Source organism: Cupressus sempervirens, chromosome 6 (genome assembly GCF_028749045.1).
Source record: "Cupressus sempervirens isolate cs-2001-9-10 chromosome 6, ASM2874904v1, whole genome shotgun sequence".
NCBI classification, from domain to species: Eukaryota; Viridiplantae; Streptophyta; class Pinopsida; order Cupressales; family Cupressaceae; genus Cupressus; species Cupressus sempervirens.
In genome coordinates this window covers 613,791,537-613,805,336 of record NC_143123.1, presented here as the reverse complement: position 1 = coordinate 613,805,336, position 13,800 = coordinate 613,791,537, and the positions used below count along the sequence as shown (strand labels likewise).

General features: G+C 33.2%; 1 protein-coding gene and 1 pseudogene across 2 annotated transcripts in view; both read left to right on the top strand.

Moving 5' to 3' along the window:
• Positions 1 to 4,036, top strand: part of LOC149553732 (mitochondrial carrier protein MTM1-like) — a 185,657-nt gene extending 181,621 nt beyond the window's left edge. For both annotated transcript variants that reach the window (XM_089789096.1, XM_089789095.1), the window contains 3 exons: positions 3,107 to 3,256; positions 3,350 to 3,408; positions 3,482 to 4,036. In XM_089789096.1, the coding sequence (XP_089645222.1) occupies positions 3,107 to 3,256; positions 3,350 to 3,408; positions 3,482 to 3,608 (336 nt within the window). In that variant the 3' untranslated portion in view covers positions 3,609 to 4,036. The remainder of the gene's footprint in view (positions 1 to 3,106; positions 3,257 to 3,349; positions 3,409 to 3,481) is intronic.
• Positions 4,037 to 6,990: 2,954 nt separating this feature from the next.
• Positions 6,991 to 13,800, top strand: part of LOC149553731 (galactoside 2-alpha-L-fucosyltransferase-like) — a 40,092-nt pseudogene continuing 33,282 nt past the window's right edge.

Sequence of the window (13,800 nt, the reverse complement as noted above, 5' to 3'; positions counted from 1 at the left end):
ATACTTGGCCATCCTTTGATCACATTCATAAGTTAGTTTAAAAAGAATGACTTGTAATTTTTGACTAAGCCGTAATGAACAATCTTGGGTGTAATGACAACTTACAAACTAGTGATCTATTGTTTCTTCCTCTTCCTCACATAGAGGACATCTTGCAGGACCTTTGAATCCTAATTTTGTGAACCAATCAACTGTTAATATTTTCTTCAATATTAACTAGTCTGTTATCGGGTGTGGCAGAGCAAAATTTAATACCTTCATTTGCAGCCTTTCCCATGGTTGGTCACAACCTCCAAAAGTAGTCGATAATGTTATGAAACAGCAAAACCCTATTTTTGTGCCACTTTCGTGCTTAGAAAGTTGTGCAATTTTGAAAAAATCACCATCTAGTAATTGTGCAATAATATCGTTTTCGCATATGATGTGCAATATATCGTGATATTTGTGATTTTTATTCTTCTTTTTCTACTATGATACACATGTCATTTTTAGGGGATTTTTTAATCACATTATGTCCTTATCTGCTACCATTTAACAAGCCTGGTAAACACTGACTATAATAGGTTTAATAACTTTAGTCTATTTGTAAGATTTGGCTATAAGTATGGAGATAGCCACTTAAGACCTAGATGTCTAATGGAAAACACAATCTAATGGGAAGATCACTATGACAAGAATAAATTATATTCCTATTAATGAATGCAAATCTAAATTGATAGAGAATGAATTATAAGTGTAACCCATTGGTTATATAGGCCACAGTGAGAGATAAGATATCATAAGATTACGACATATGTCGTCTTATGAAATGAAACATGAAGTAATAACATAGAATAAGATCGAATGTAAGGTGATAACTTATCAAATTCTTATGATATATAACAAAGTGATAAGATAGGATAAGATTATATGTAAGGTGGGAAGTATCCTATTTGTACTTTAAGTAAACTTAAATGATTAGGTGTAAAGAAGATCTAATAATGAACTAGTTAGGTAATACCCTTTTTACACCAACACCTATAATGTCTCTGCCTAAAGTTATAACAATAGATACAATTAATAATCATAACCATGAGCTGCTATGGATAATAAAAGTAGCTAAGGAAAGATAATTAATATTGTAAAAGTTAAAACTAAATCTAAATAAAAGATTAGACTTAATAATGTTCACAAGGCATGTGAAGGGTTGTGTCAAAGGATAATGAATGTAAAGGAGATCAATCATGGAAAGGGGAGAACAATATGGAAGAAATTTTTATGTTATTATCCCTTGTTAAATGTGAAATCTCTCGAGGTTTGAAATAAATGGACGGAGACATTTTAAATTTATCACTGAGTTTGTAGATGAAAACCCTCGATTCAGAAGATTCTAAGACATTTGAAAGGAATTTAAATAGGGAGAGATCACTGCAGATTGGAGGAAGATTCTACAGCAGAGATAGGAGGATAAGATCTATATATTCTGAGATACACTCAAATTAGTAAATTTGAGTTATGTAATAAACTGTTAAACTTCAGTTTTCAGGTTAATTTCATTCTTATTAGTAACTATTATTGTTAGTTAGGATTAATAATGTCTAAGGAAATCAAAATCCATCTAAAAATATTACTTTGCCTCATTGAAGAACCCACAAGTTAATTATGTGACTGTTATTTAAACTGGCCTGATGGATTTCCAATGCTGATTTGATTCCTTGCATAGAGCAACGATCAAACACATGAATAAACTGGTCAAATTTGTGATTCAAATGCAGGTTTGCAATTACAGGTGAGTTAAACATGAAATTATATGTATATTGATGGTATATTTGTTTTATTGTTCAATCTTCAGGAAGTATTTTGTTTTTAAATTCATGTAATTGGAATCCACTTAAAGTCCACCTATTTTGTGTGATTCATGTGTAAGCGATGCTCTCCTATGGTTATGAGCTTTACTCAATGATGCAGAAGCATTGATATAACTCTTATTGAAAAACCAGATGAAAGTCTGTAGAGCACTTCGCACATTTCTGAAATGAGGTTATAATAGCCAATCAGATCAACTGGCGAAGAGTTATGGGCTCCGGAAGTTGCAATACTTAAGATAGACAAAAAAAACTCCTTCAAAACCTCATTTGAGTTGCGAAAATTGTTTGGGGCCTTTTCCAATGTAATAAAATATGAATAATAATATCTTATGGCTAGTCAGCCTCAAAGTTTATGGTTAAAATTTCTAGAACCTTCTCAGACGGTTAAAAATTGTCTATATAATGAAGGCCCGTAGAGTTATCTAGGACAACTCTAAGGATGTACATGGTGGCTCTGGCTTGCAAAATATTCTAAAGAAAATGCCCATGTGGCTGTGCATGTTATCTTTTTAAATATTGTAATTCCATTTCATTGGAGATAATAGAAAGCAAGGTTTTTGTTCTTGTAATTTTCTATTACTTCTTGACTCTGTTGTTTGTGTTTGTGTTGGTAAGGGGACCCTTGATTGCTCTATAGTTTGATATCTATGCGTCCTTGAAATCTTGAGCCAAAAGATTGATTTGGCTCTAGTAATATTTGTAAGATTCATATAGATGGCGTAGTTAAAATGGAAGTGTTGTTGTCTCTGCCATCTTCCATTTACTTTCTCATCTTGGTTTGTCATTTGTCCAATCAATAGCTTATGGTCACCTATAGGTCTAATTCAGGGTATTTTCTCATTCTGGACTTCAGTTTTAACTTGGTATAATGTAGTTTTTACAAATAACTTGTGATTCAAACAACAGTTTCTCTCTTTTTCTTTACTTTCATTTACCCCACATGGAGACCATTTTTAGATATCAGTATTTTTAATCCTTCACAGTGGTAGGAAAAATAATGATACTCTTTGCCCATATGGTAGGTAAGTAGAACCAAAACAGAGAAAGGGTACACAAACTTTGATAAGAAGCCACCCCAGATTGTGGTTTTGATAGTTTTCCTCAATTTTGTGTATATTTAAATCTTACTAACATATAATGGTTTTACTTTAAAGCTGTCTCTAATTGCAAGCAAGGGGCATTACATTAGCGCTTTCTTTGTGTTAAAGGTCTTGAATGTTTTCTGTTTATGTAAAAATGAAATTCCCGTTTCTTCGCAGCTGAGGCGGCATCTACTTGGGTTGGTTGAGTCTGAAGAAAATGCATTGAGCATTTTAGGAGCAAATTTTTCGGCTGGTATAATAGCCGGTGGGGTCGCAGCAGCTGCTACGTGTCCATTAGATGTTGCTAAGACACGTCGACAAACAGAGGTACTTTGAACATATGATGTTATAATCTAGTTGATGGCATAAATTTGAATTCTACATTTTTTTCCAAATGACTTAAAATCGCGCTGTTTTCAGAAAGACCCAATAAAAGCAATCCATACTAGTACCAGGAAAACAGTGGTGGAGATTTGGAGGCAAGTTTCTTTGGTTTTATCTGCTTAAGTTTTTCATTCCTCACTTAAGAAGTAAACAATCATTTATCTCCAGGGATGGAGGCATACGTGGGTTGTTTGCTGGTGTAGTACCACGAGTCAGTCGAGCTGGTCCATCTGTTGGAATTGTAGTTTCATTCTATGAGCTAGTCAAATACATGATACATAAGGATGTATCTTGATAACAGTGAGTACAACATTTGGGGAGCTCAATGTTTAAGATACAATGGATCAAATATAAAGCTTTACACGCGGAATCTTCAAGTTTCATCTCAAATTAATGGGAAGCAGCTGGGCATTCATCTTTCAATTTTTTATTAATAATACCTTGGAGAATTAAGATTCTACACATGAATTCAGACATGTACAGGGTGGAATCAAATTGTGTAACTAGACATTTTTTATTCTAGGAAAGGAAAAAGAATGTCTCATGGCAATGGTAATCACGATTCTGTTAAATTTGATTGTTGGGTTGAAACTATCCCCATATGATATTTGACATCTTCTTCAAGGTCATTTTTTGAATGCAATTGGAAAGACAAATTTTGTGATAACTTACTGTGCTGGTAAGTGATTATCCCAGCATAATATCCTGATTTTAAGTTGGTTATTTATGTTCTCATTGATTCTTCTTCTGTCATATGTAACAATGCCACAATATTTTAGCACTTCTAAATATAAAAGAGAATTTTTGCAGCTACTGCAACCTATAAGTGAGACCATAATGGAAAGAATTATATATTATGGTTTACAAATGGTAGAAATTGAAATATTAGTTTATATGTCAAAGAAGAAATATGTCTCTACAGATATGAATTTTTGACATATTTCTGTCATAGTTCAGTACTGTTAGCAATGCACGTTCGGTATCATTGAATACTTTGGTAAATGTAAACAACAAAATTAGTTTTTGGTGCCAATGATGCACTATGTTTTGCTCATATGGAATCCAAAATCTAATTTGTGAAGATGAAATTAATTACAAAACTAAGCAAAAGGCAGCACTGATGCGCCTCTCATTGACAACATTGTGTCCTGTTCTCCTATTGCCAATATAATCCCTCAAACTTCTGCTATTTTTCTTGCCAACTCCTGTAATCTCCTTAATTCTTTTTGTTTCAAAGATCTACTCTCTTGGATACGAGCACAACCCAGGTCAGTTGTCTTGATACCCTTGGAAATTTTAAAATCATGTTGGTGGTGCGTTTAAGACAGGTAACAGAAATCATGATGAATGAGCACTAATTTTTAAAATTCGTGTAACTAGATTAAGCCATTCAAGAATTTTTGATAGAAACAAAAATTGAATTTTAGCAGGTAAACGCAAGAGTTACCTGGACGTCAAGTTTCTTTATAGGAGACTAATCTGATGATGCTGGCCTTAAGAATTAAGATTAGACAGGGTAAAAGTGGAGAGGTGATTACATGCAGATGAAAATTGAAATTGTTATTTTTGGCTGTAAAAATGTAGCAAACCATTTCATTGCTGTAACACCTTCGGAAGCTTTTAAATGTCATATCCCCTTTGTAAGATAGAATTTTAACAATGATTACATAATACTATATTATTAACTAAATAATGATAATAGAATCGTATTAAAATGAATATAAATAGATAAAAATAAGCAATAATAATTAAATATATATAATCTATTATCAATAAAACAATGTTCAGTAAAATAGTTAAATAGCATGAATTTACAATGAATGAATACATAAATAAAGTAAATATAAGAAAGAATATTATATCAAGTGTATTACCTTTCTAAATGGGATTTAATAATAAATATTAAATAAATAAATGATAGATAGAAAATAATATAAATTAGCTAAACCTAATAAAAAGTTGAGATATGTAATGAAAGATGTGACGCATTTAAATTAATCTATAAAATGTAGGAGAGTCCATTTTTAAAATGGAAAGGAAAGGAAAAGGAAGGAAAAGGAGGAGAGGAAAAGGAGGAGGAGATAAGAGTAAAAGAATGACTAATGAAATAGGAAAGGAATGAAAAGAAAACAAAGAAGAGGTTTTTCAAAAAGATTGTAATTATGAAGTGTTGTGACTTTTTAGAGGATTCTTATTAAGAAAGGTTGTGACTATTTGAAAAGGACATAGATGGCAAATGAAACAAGGTAGGAAAATAAGTGGAATCACAAGGACCAATGAACAAAATATCAACGAGATTAAGCATAATGCATTGCGAGATTGAATCACATGTGTTGAAGCAAAAACAAGGTAAGGAAGGTACATTGTGAATTATGTTTACAATTATTTAATTTTAATTATGGATTCATTTATTTTTAGATGGATAATTTATACACATACATATATACAAAATTATAAATGTTTATGTGTATATGTAAATGTGGAATTCTAAATGAATGGCATAGATGGACTTAATGCTTAAAGGTTTAAGATCACGAGTCCCTTTCGAGGGAAGAGAGTGGTCTTAATATGGCATCACCTTATGTCAGTGTGTGAGGTTAGTCTCCATCTCATCGATGTGAGTGAGGATGATACAATCTTTAAGGTTGGAATATCCCATTGATGTTAACATATGCATATGTGACAAGGGCCATGGGCATGGGATATCTCTCAAGGAAGGACCTTAGAGGGAGTACACCATAGAAGATAGAGAAGTAACCAAGGATGGTGGTAGAATTGATATGATATCATTCAGGACCTAGAGATCCTTAGGAGGGTTAGTAATCTCGATGTGGAGACATCTTTAAGGTTAGGGTTAGGATAGAAGGTAGAATAGTATTGTTTAACTTATTATTATTTAAACTTTGACATCTATTTTGCAAGTATTTCTTGTACCAAGCTTAATCCTAATGGTGAGGACATTACATCAAATTTCATTTTTACTTCTTGGGTTCCAAGGAGGCATTCATGACATGTTTCTTTGGTGCCTCCTTTGTTTATGGTCAGTCATAGAGTTTTCATTCAAGCGGAATATTTACAAGACTATCAAAATGTCATCAATTCATGTGAGAGTTGTGGCTCTTTTTGCATATCTTAGATTATGATTTGAAGGTGGTGTTACCAATTTAACACACCTCCTAAATTGCTATGTTATGCATGCCTTTATACTAAGCTAGGTGTTTTAAGTTGTTGAGCATACATATTATATAATGAAATGGATGCAGAAAGTAAAGTATAGAAATCAGTAAACAAGAAAAATTGATCACTTTTATTCGAAATATAAATACCAATATTGTATATTTTTTTATTGAAGTATTCAAAATTGTTTTTGATAAGGTACAAAGTGTTCAAATTTTACACAGTACTTAATACAATGCATTCAGATACCACACAAGCATTCTCAGTTCCCAACATAATATTTAAATAAACACATTTTATAAATAAAAAAGTACTGATAAGATAAAGAGAAAGGCCTCCATTGCTTGAATGGAAGATTCATTGTTCTGAATGTTGAAGGAGTGAGCCCACGTCTCCATTTGGGAATAGCCTTGCAAAAAATAAAAGAAGAGGAGGGTCAGTTCATACGAACTGAGTAATGGAAATCTTTCCAATTATCTCTACACTATTGTTCCTACAACATGGTTATTCAGATAGCTATATTAAAAGATAAGAAGGCAAGAGAGATATTTGAAAATGAAACAAGTTTTTATGCTAATGAGTTTGTTTCACGTGCAGATACAGGTATGAAGTTTAAGGTTGTTGAAGGATTTTGCATAAATTACATGCATGAAGCCTTTTGACCGAATCATGTAGAAGCCAAGATTGAAGGAATGAGGAGATTATCAAAAGGACACACATAAATTACAAGCATGAAACCCTCTAGTCAACTAATGTAGAGGTGAAGTCTAATGACATGGGGAGACTATTGAGGGGGCATACATAAATTACAAGTATGAGACCTTCTAGTTGAACCATAACGAAGGTTTGAAGACATGAGGAGATTGTCAAATGGACATACATATGTTACATGTGTGAAACCTTTCAATCGAATCATGGAGGGATTGGAGCTTTACAAGTATACAGGCAGGTAATAAAGACCTTTCAGCAAGCATAAAGTAAAGACAAGAAGTTATAACTTCCAAGTTTCCTTTTCAAGTTCAAAATAAGCAAGCATTTTAAACAATCATGGCAGATGCATCAGCAAAAAATGGCACAAGATGTATTTTCTAGAATAAGAAAAATAGGCAGTAGGCTACAACATAAATAGAAATTTTTTTGTAGCCTTTAATTTTTTTTAGATATTTAGTATATGAGCATGCATGTGAATGAGATACAATTCAGGGAATAAATTGCAGACAATCATGTCATTACAACAAAAGAAATGGAAAATCTAGGGTGAAATTGTGTTGCTTCAAACTGATAATTGTAAATCACTTCATAAAGAAGAGTATCATTGTTTTATTCTGATAGTAAGGGTGCAATCAACTGCATTAAAGCAGATCAATCATACTGGGAGCAGATATTAAGAGGTTTCAACAACATTAATTATCCCAAAGACCATACAACAAATAGGGATTTTCATCATAGAACAACCATGTCCAATATAATAGCAAGATGTAAACATTCATGCTCTGATAAGTATTCAACTATAATAGCTATGGCAGGGAAGACAATCAATAACAATTTACAAACATCATAGTTCATGCGATAAACCCGAATTTGGAAAAAGAATGAAGCTACAATTTTATAATAATAGTGTACAAATTTCCATTCAATGGCAAAAATAAAGATGCATGGTGGTTCAAACAGCAAGAACCCAAATTATAACTCTAGCACTATTTAGATTATGCAATATGGAACCCGTAACATTAAAAGAAGAAACCCTCTAGAAACCATAACATGAAATGGAGTCATATCTCAGAAAAAAAAAAAAACGTGAAACCCAACAGATAAAGATGTCATAACATCCATAAAATTAACTCATGAGAAGAAGAAAGAGACTCATAGCTAGCATGATGAGAAGTCCACGAAATGGCATAACAGTATAATGCAAAATAGAACCTATGCCATGAAAAGGAGAAAAAAGCCATGAACCTGTAAGTCAAAAGTGAAACTCAGTTGATATGGCATCCAACAGAGCCATATAATGAAGAAATCTCCAATAGCTGCTCACGTATCAATAGGCCAATAAAACCCCCAAGACTCGGCTAGAAGAAAGAAGTAACGGTTGTTAGTGTAAATAATTAATTATTATTTACACTTTACCTAAGTTTACTTAGGTTAATGCATTATTTTATTATTTATTAGTTAGACACCTAGGAGTATGTGTACTCATATGAGTTGTCTTGTTGACAACACAAGAGTGAGCAACTGTATTTTAACACATAATGTCTACAATATTGGAGTTTGCATAATCAATTGAGTTGTCATGTTGACAACACAGTTTTTCGCACTCTAATTAAGCACATGGTGTCTACAACATAATTTTACATGACACATCTATGTAAGCTTATCCTCTCATCATCACACTAACTTCTATGCTCAATGGAGGATAATCCACTCTTGGTGGACATGTGCTTAGTTGTGAGGCTTATCATATTGCTAACTCCTAAACATTCTAGAAGCATTCTAGAGGCCTTTATAGAGAGGTACTTCTAGTGTACATGTATATCAATACATTCATCAATTATCAATTATTGAATAATTTGATATCCAAAGATAATCAGTTATTCATTCTCATATTGTTATGATCATACATTATTTGGTCCATATTGTGCTAGTCTTGTGCTTCTTGATTTTGGCATTATTTTGCTCTAGGATAAATTCTTCATGGTATCATAGCTATACCAAATTCTTACATGGTATCAGAGCCATAAGAGCATCATTTCATAGCCATTTGAAACTATTCTTGCTTCACCTCTCTAAGGACCTCGATTCAGATCCAAAGTATCCATAGCTATTGGGACCATTTAGAGCCAAAGCGGACCTCACCACTGTGTTCGAAGTGTCGATCGATGAATTTTGACTATAAATTTGCCTACCCTAGGCCATAGTCAAATCTAAGACATTTTTTTTTTGCAAACTAGAACCTAAAGGCCTCATTTGTGAAATTGGTATGATCTCATCAGATATGTGCAATTAATTTTCAGATCTGCATTTTTTATTTGCATCTCTACAATTTTTTTCAGATTTGGATTATTTTCTAGGAAAAATTTGGCCATCAAGCCAGTAGGAGATAATTTTTGCAAGTGAAGGTTAGAGCTTGGTGGTGCAAATCAGATAGTGCCATCATATTCAGAAGGTCAAAAAACACCCAAAAGTTTCATCAAAATCAGACATCTGAGGTGGAATCTAGAGTCAATTATTTTTTGGAGGCGCAACAACGACAATTCAGGAAAAAAAATTACAAAGGTGATTTTCAAATAGCGATATCTCCCTCATATGGACTCCTTTTTTTTTTAGCACTTTTTAAAAATTTTGGGGTAGAATTTCATGATCTACACATTGTGCAAGATGTTTGAGATCTCTGTTCCTAATTTTTTTTGCAAATCGCAAATCCCAATTTTTGAAACCTCAAAGGCTTAGTATGGGTTCATCTAGACACATTTTTAGGTTTCATTTTTTTTGAAAGTGTGTAATTTTTCATCTACTTTCCAGATCTACAATCAGATTATAGGCTTGTGTGGACAAAAATATCACTTTAAAAAATAGGCCCTATTTTGCATTGTATTTCTTAGATCAAACTTCAAAATTGTTGTATCTTTGAGCTAGATTGTAAAGTTCTAGATTTGAACTACAGGAGTAGGTTGTAAACATAAAAAATTAGAACTCCACTAAGTCCATTTTGACAAAGTGGTCTATTGTAAACACACTACCTATAAAGTGTCAAATCATACATTAGTGGGGGTTGATTGCTTATTTTTGCATTTTGGGGGTTGCATACATACATTGATCTCAGGGAGTTTTGTTTCACATGTTAGTTTGGTGTTAGATCGAGGTTGACAAAGAGTAACTATCAGAAATAGAGTGCCTTGATCATTGATCATCTAAGAAGAGAGCATAAGGAAGTATTTCCTTATTTATTTTCTAAAGAATGATCCTCTAGTGATCATACACCCATTAAAATAATTATGGATGTCATTTATTTCAGTGTCAATAGATATTGCTTTGATATCATTGACAAGTTCAATTATCCTTATGACATTTGGATGGCTCTTTGGAAAGCATATGGAGATCCCACAATTTCTCCATTTCCAGAGGACATTCTACCACCAGTCACTCCAGTTATAGTACCTTCAACTCTAGATGAGATCCTACCTCTTGATGCTCCTATTGCTTCTATTGATCAAGTTCTAGCCACAGATGCTCCTAATTCAATGCATCATGATATACCATGTCTTCCTATTTCAGCTTCATGGGATGACTTCCTTCCAGACATTGCAGGGCTATTTGTGGAGTCTCATATTGAAGATGTGGTAGACATCATTGATGACATCAATCTTCTCTTTGTTGAGGAGATTTCTTCACTTGTTGCGAGGGTACGCTCTGACTCTCAACCACTTGAGTTGTCTTTTGAGACTAACTTGATTGTGGACATTTCTTTACAACAGTTGGAGGAGAACTCTTTCACTTATGAGGAGTCATATCAGTCTTTGGAGATTGTCTTTCAGTTTCCTTAGACATCATATCTTCTGAGGATTCTTCCTACCAGTTGGGGGGCATTCTCTACAACACCTATGGCACCATTTCTTCCCACACAGAGGACCATCATTCAACTTCCATGGTGCAACTTCTTCAATCATCAAGGAGCTTCTATCATGGGTGTGCATATATCATTGAGGGGAGGCAACATTGCTTCTCTTCCATTATCTTCCTGTTAGGATGCTTCATCATCTTTGGAGGTTGATTTAGCTTCATACATGGACATGCTACCTTGTTTACCACCTTCTTTTTGGCATCCACCAGATTGGTTCATGGCATCTACATTCATCAAGGACTTGTCAACATATGAGCAGACTTCAGAGGCAACATCCGCAACATACTACATATGGATCCCTCTTCCATCTTCTTATCCATAGTTGGAAGCTTACTTGCACCTATACTTGGTGTATCTTCTTCCTAAAGGGAGAAATGTTGTTTGTCGGCATTGGATTTACTTTTGTCTTCAAGCACTCATCATCACGAGATCTTTCACTAAGGGAGGGATTTCATTGAGTGATTCTCTATTGTATATGCATGATGTATGTCATAATAGGGGGGTCTTGATTACTCTATCCATACATCCATCTTTCTTTATTGTACTTATCTCTCTTTTTGGGGGAGGGTTTTTCCCATGAGGTTTTCCCTCTTTCACCATTTGCAGAGAGATTTCATTGCATTATATGTACAACATTGCATTTGTACATGGGTGCCTAATATGACATAGTAGCCGGAACCCATTATGCATTTTCATCATAGCTTTTGTAAACTTAAGTGCATTCCCCTGAGTTGCACTTTGGGGGTGGGGGGGTGTTAGTGTAAATAATTAATTATTATCTACACTTTACTTAAGTTTACTTAGGTTAATGCATTGTTTTGTTATTTATTAGTTAGACACCAAGGAGTATGCATACTCATTTGAGTTGTCTTGTTGACAACACAAGAGTGAGAAACTCTATTTTAGCACATGGTGTCTACAACATAATTTTACATGACACACCTATGTAAGTTTATCCTCTCATCATCGCACTAACTTCTATTCTCAATGGAGAATAATCCACTCTTGGTGGACATGTGCTTAGCTGTGAAACTTATCATATTGCTAACTCCTAGACATTCTAAAAGCATTCTAGAGGCATTTATGTATAGGCACTTCTAGTGTACCTGTACATCAATACATTCATTAATCATCAATTATTGAATAATCTAATATCCAAAGATAATTAGTTATTCATTCTCATACATTATTTGGTCCATATTGTGCTAGTCTTGTGCTTCTGGATCTTGGCATTATTTTTCCCTAAGGCATATTCCTCATGGTATCATAGCTATACCAAATTCTTACATGTGAAAAGCCATGAGATGGAGTCTAAATCTCGATAGATCCAGCCATAAAGGAAACCCAACATTCACATTATCAACAATAGCTAGCTCTATATCCATAAACCTATCAACAAGAAGAGAATGATGTCTCACAGCAACAAGATAAACTCATTAAAAAGCAAGTTAAACCTGCAGGTAGCAAGCTGTAGATAGTAGGAACCCGTAAATAAGAGAAAGTTCAAGTTGTCCAACATGAAATCATAGATATGGCATCCAATAAAATTCTCAGAAAATTTGCAAGTATGGCATTCAAAGCATAAAAAAAATCGCAAGAAGAAGTTCATGGCAGTTAGACTTTTTAGAACCTCTTTCCCTTCATTTGCGTGAGAGACCAAATGATTAAGATTAAACAAATTTGTGTCGTTTTTACCTTTGGTTGATTTAAACCAGTTTAATAAAATTTTGAGTCCATGCAAAATCTTTTTATGTCAAAGCTATAAAACACTTTATAAACTTTATACATATTGAATGAAGTCTATTTTTATCATTATATATATATAGTTTATAAAAAAAATGTTTCATTCCCTTTCTCCCGTATTCATTAACATTAATGTGTTTAAAATTAATAAATAAATAATGTTAATTATTAAACACATTAATATTAATAAATATAATAAAAAGAAGAATATTATTGTAAAATTAATATATCAAATGATTATAATTATAAAGCCTTTTTATCATTAATTATAATAATAAAGAGATTAAGAGAGAGTTAACAAATTTTTTAATGTCTAAATGCAAGGGGAGAAGTTTAGTGTCTATTTTCGAACTCGCAAGTTGAACTCTAGACTGTGGAGTCAAATATGGAGTTATTTTTAGAGGCTAAGGGCAATTTGAGTTTCTCATGCAGTGATGGAGCACTTTAGTGCTAATTTTGGTGATTTATGGAGCGATTAAGGCCAGTTGTGCTTGCAGTTCATTATGGGAGTTTTCTTTATGCATACTTTGTATATTTTTGAGGAGTTTTACATGCTATATTTTTGGATTGCTTGTGAGATCCGAGTTAGGGTTTTATGCATAATTTTGAGGAGCTAGAGGCAATTTCCAGTTATCTATTAGTTGGACAGGTGGTTGAGAGCAGTTTTCAGGGGCTTCTTCATATTTTGTATCATTTTTTACTTATTTTTTATAGGCATGATCTTGAAATCCAAATTAGTGTTATGAGCTCTATTTATTGTACATTCACCTCATTACGAGGGATCTTCTTTTGGATTTAAATGTTTGCACTTTGCAGATTTCGAGTTGATTGTAAGAGCAATTTGTAGCAGAGGTTTTCCAACATTGGTTATATATATTTAACGGTTCCTTCTCATTGATTATCATGCAATCTTGTGGATTCTTTACCTTTATGTTGTGTTTGTCCTTCA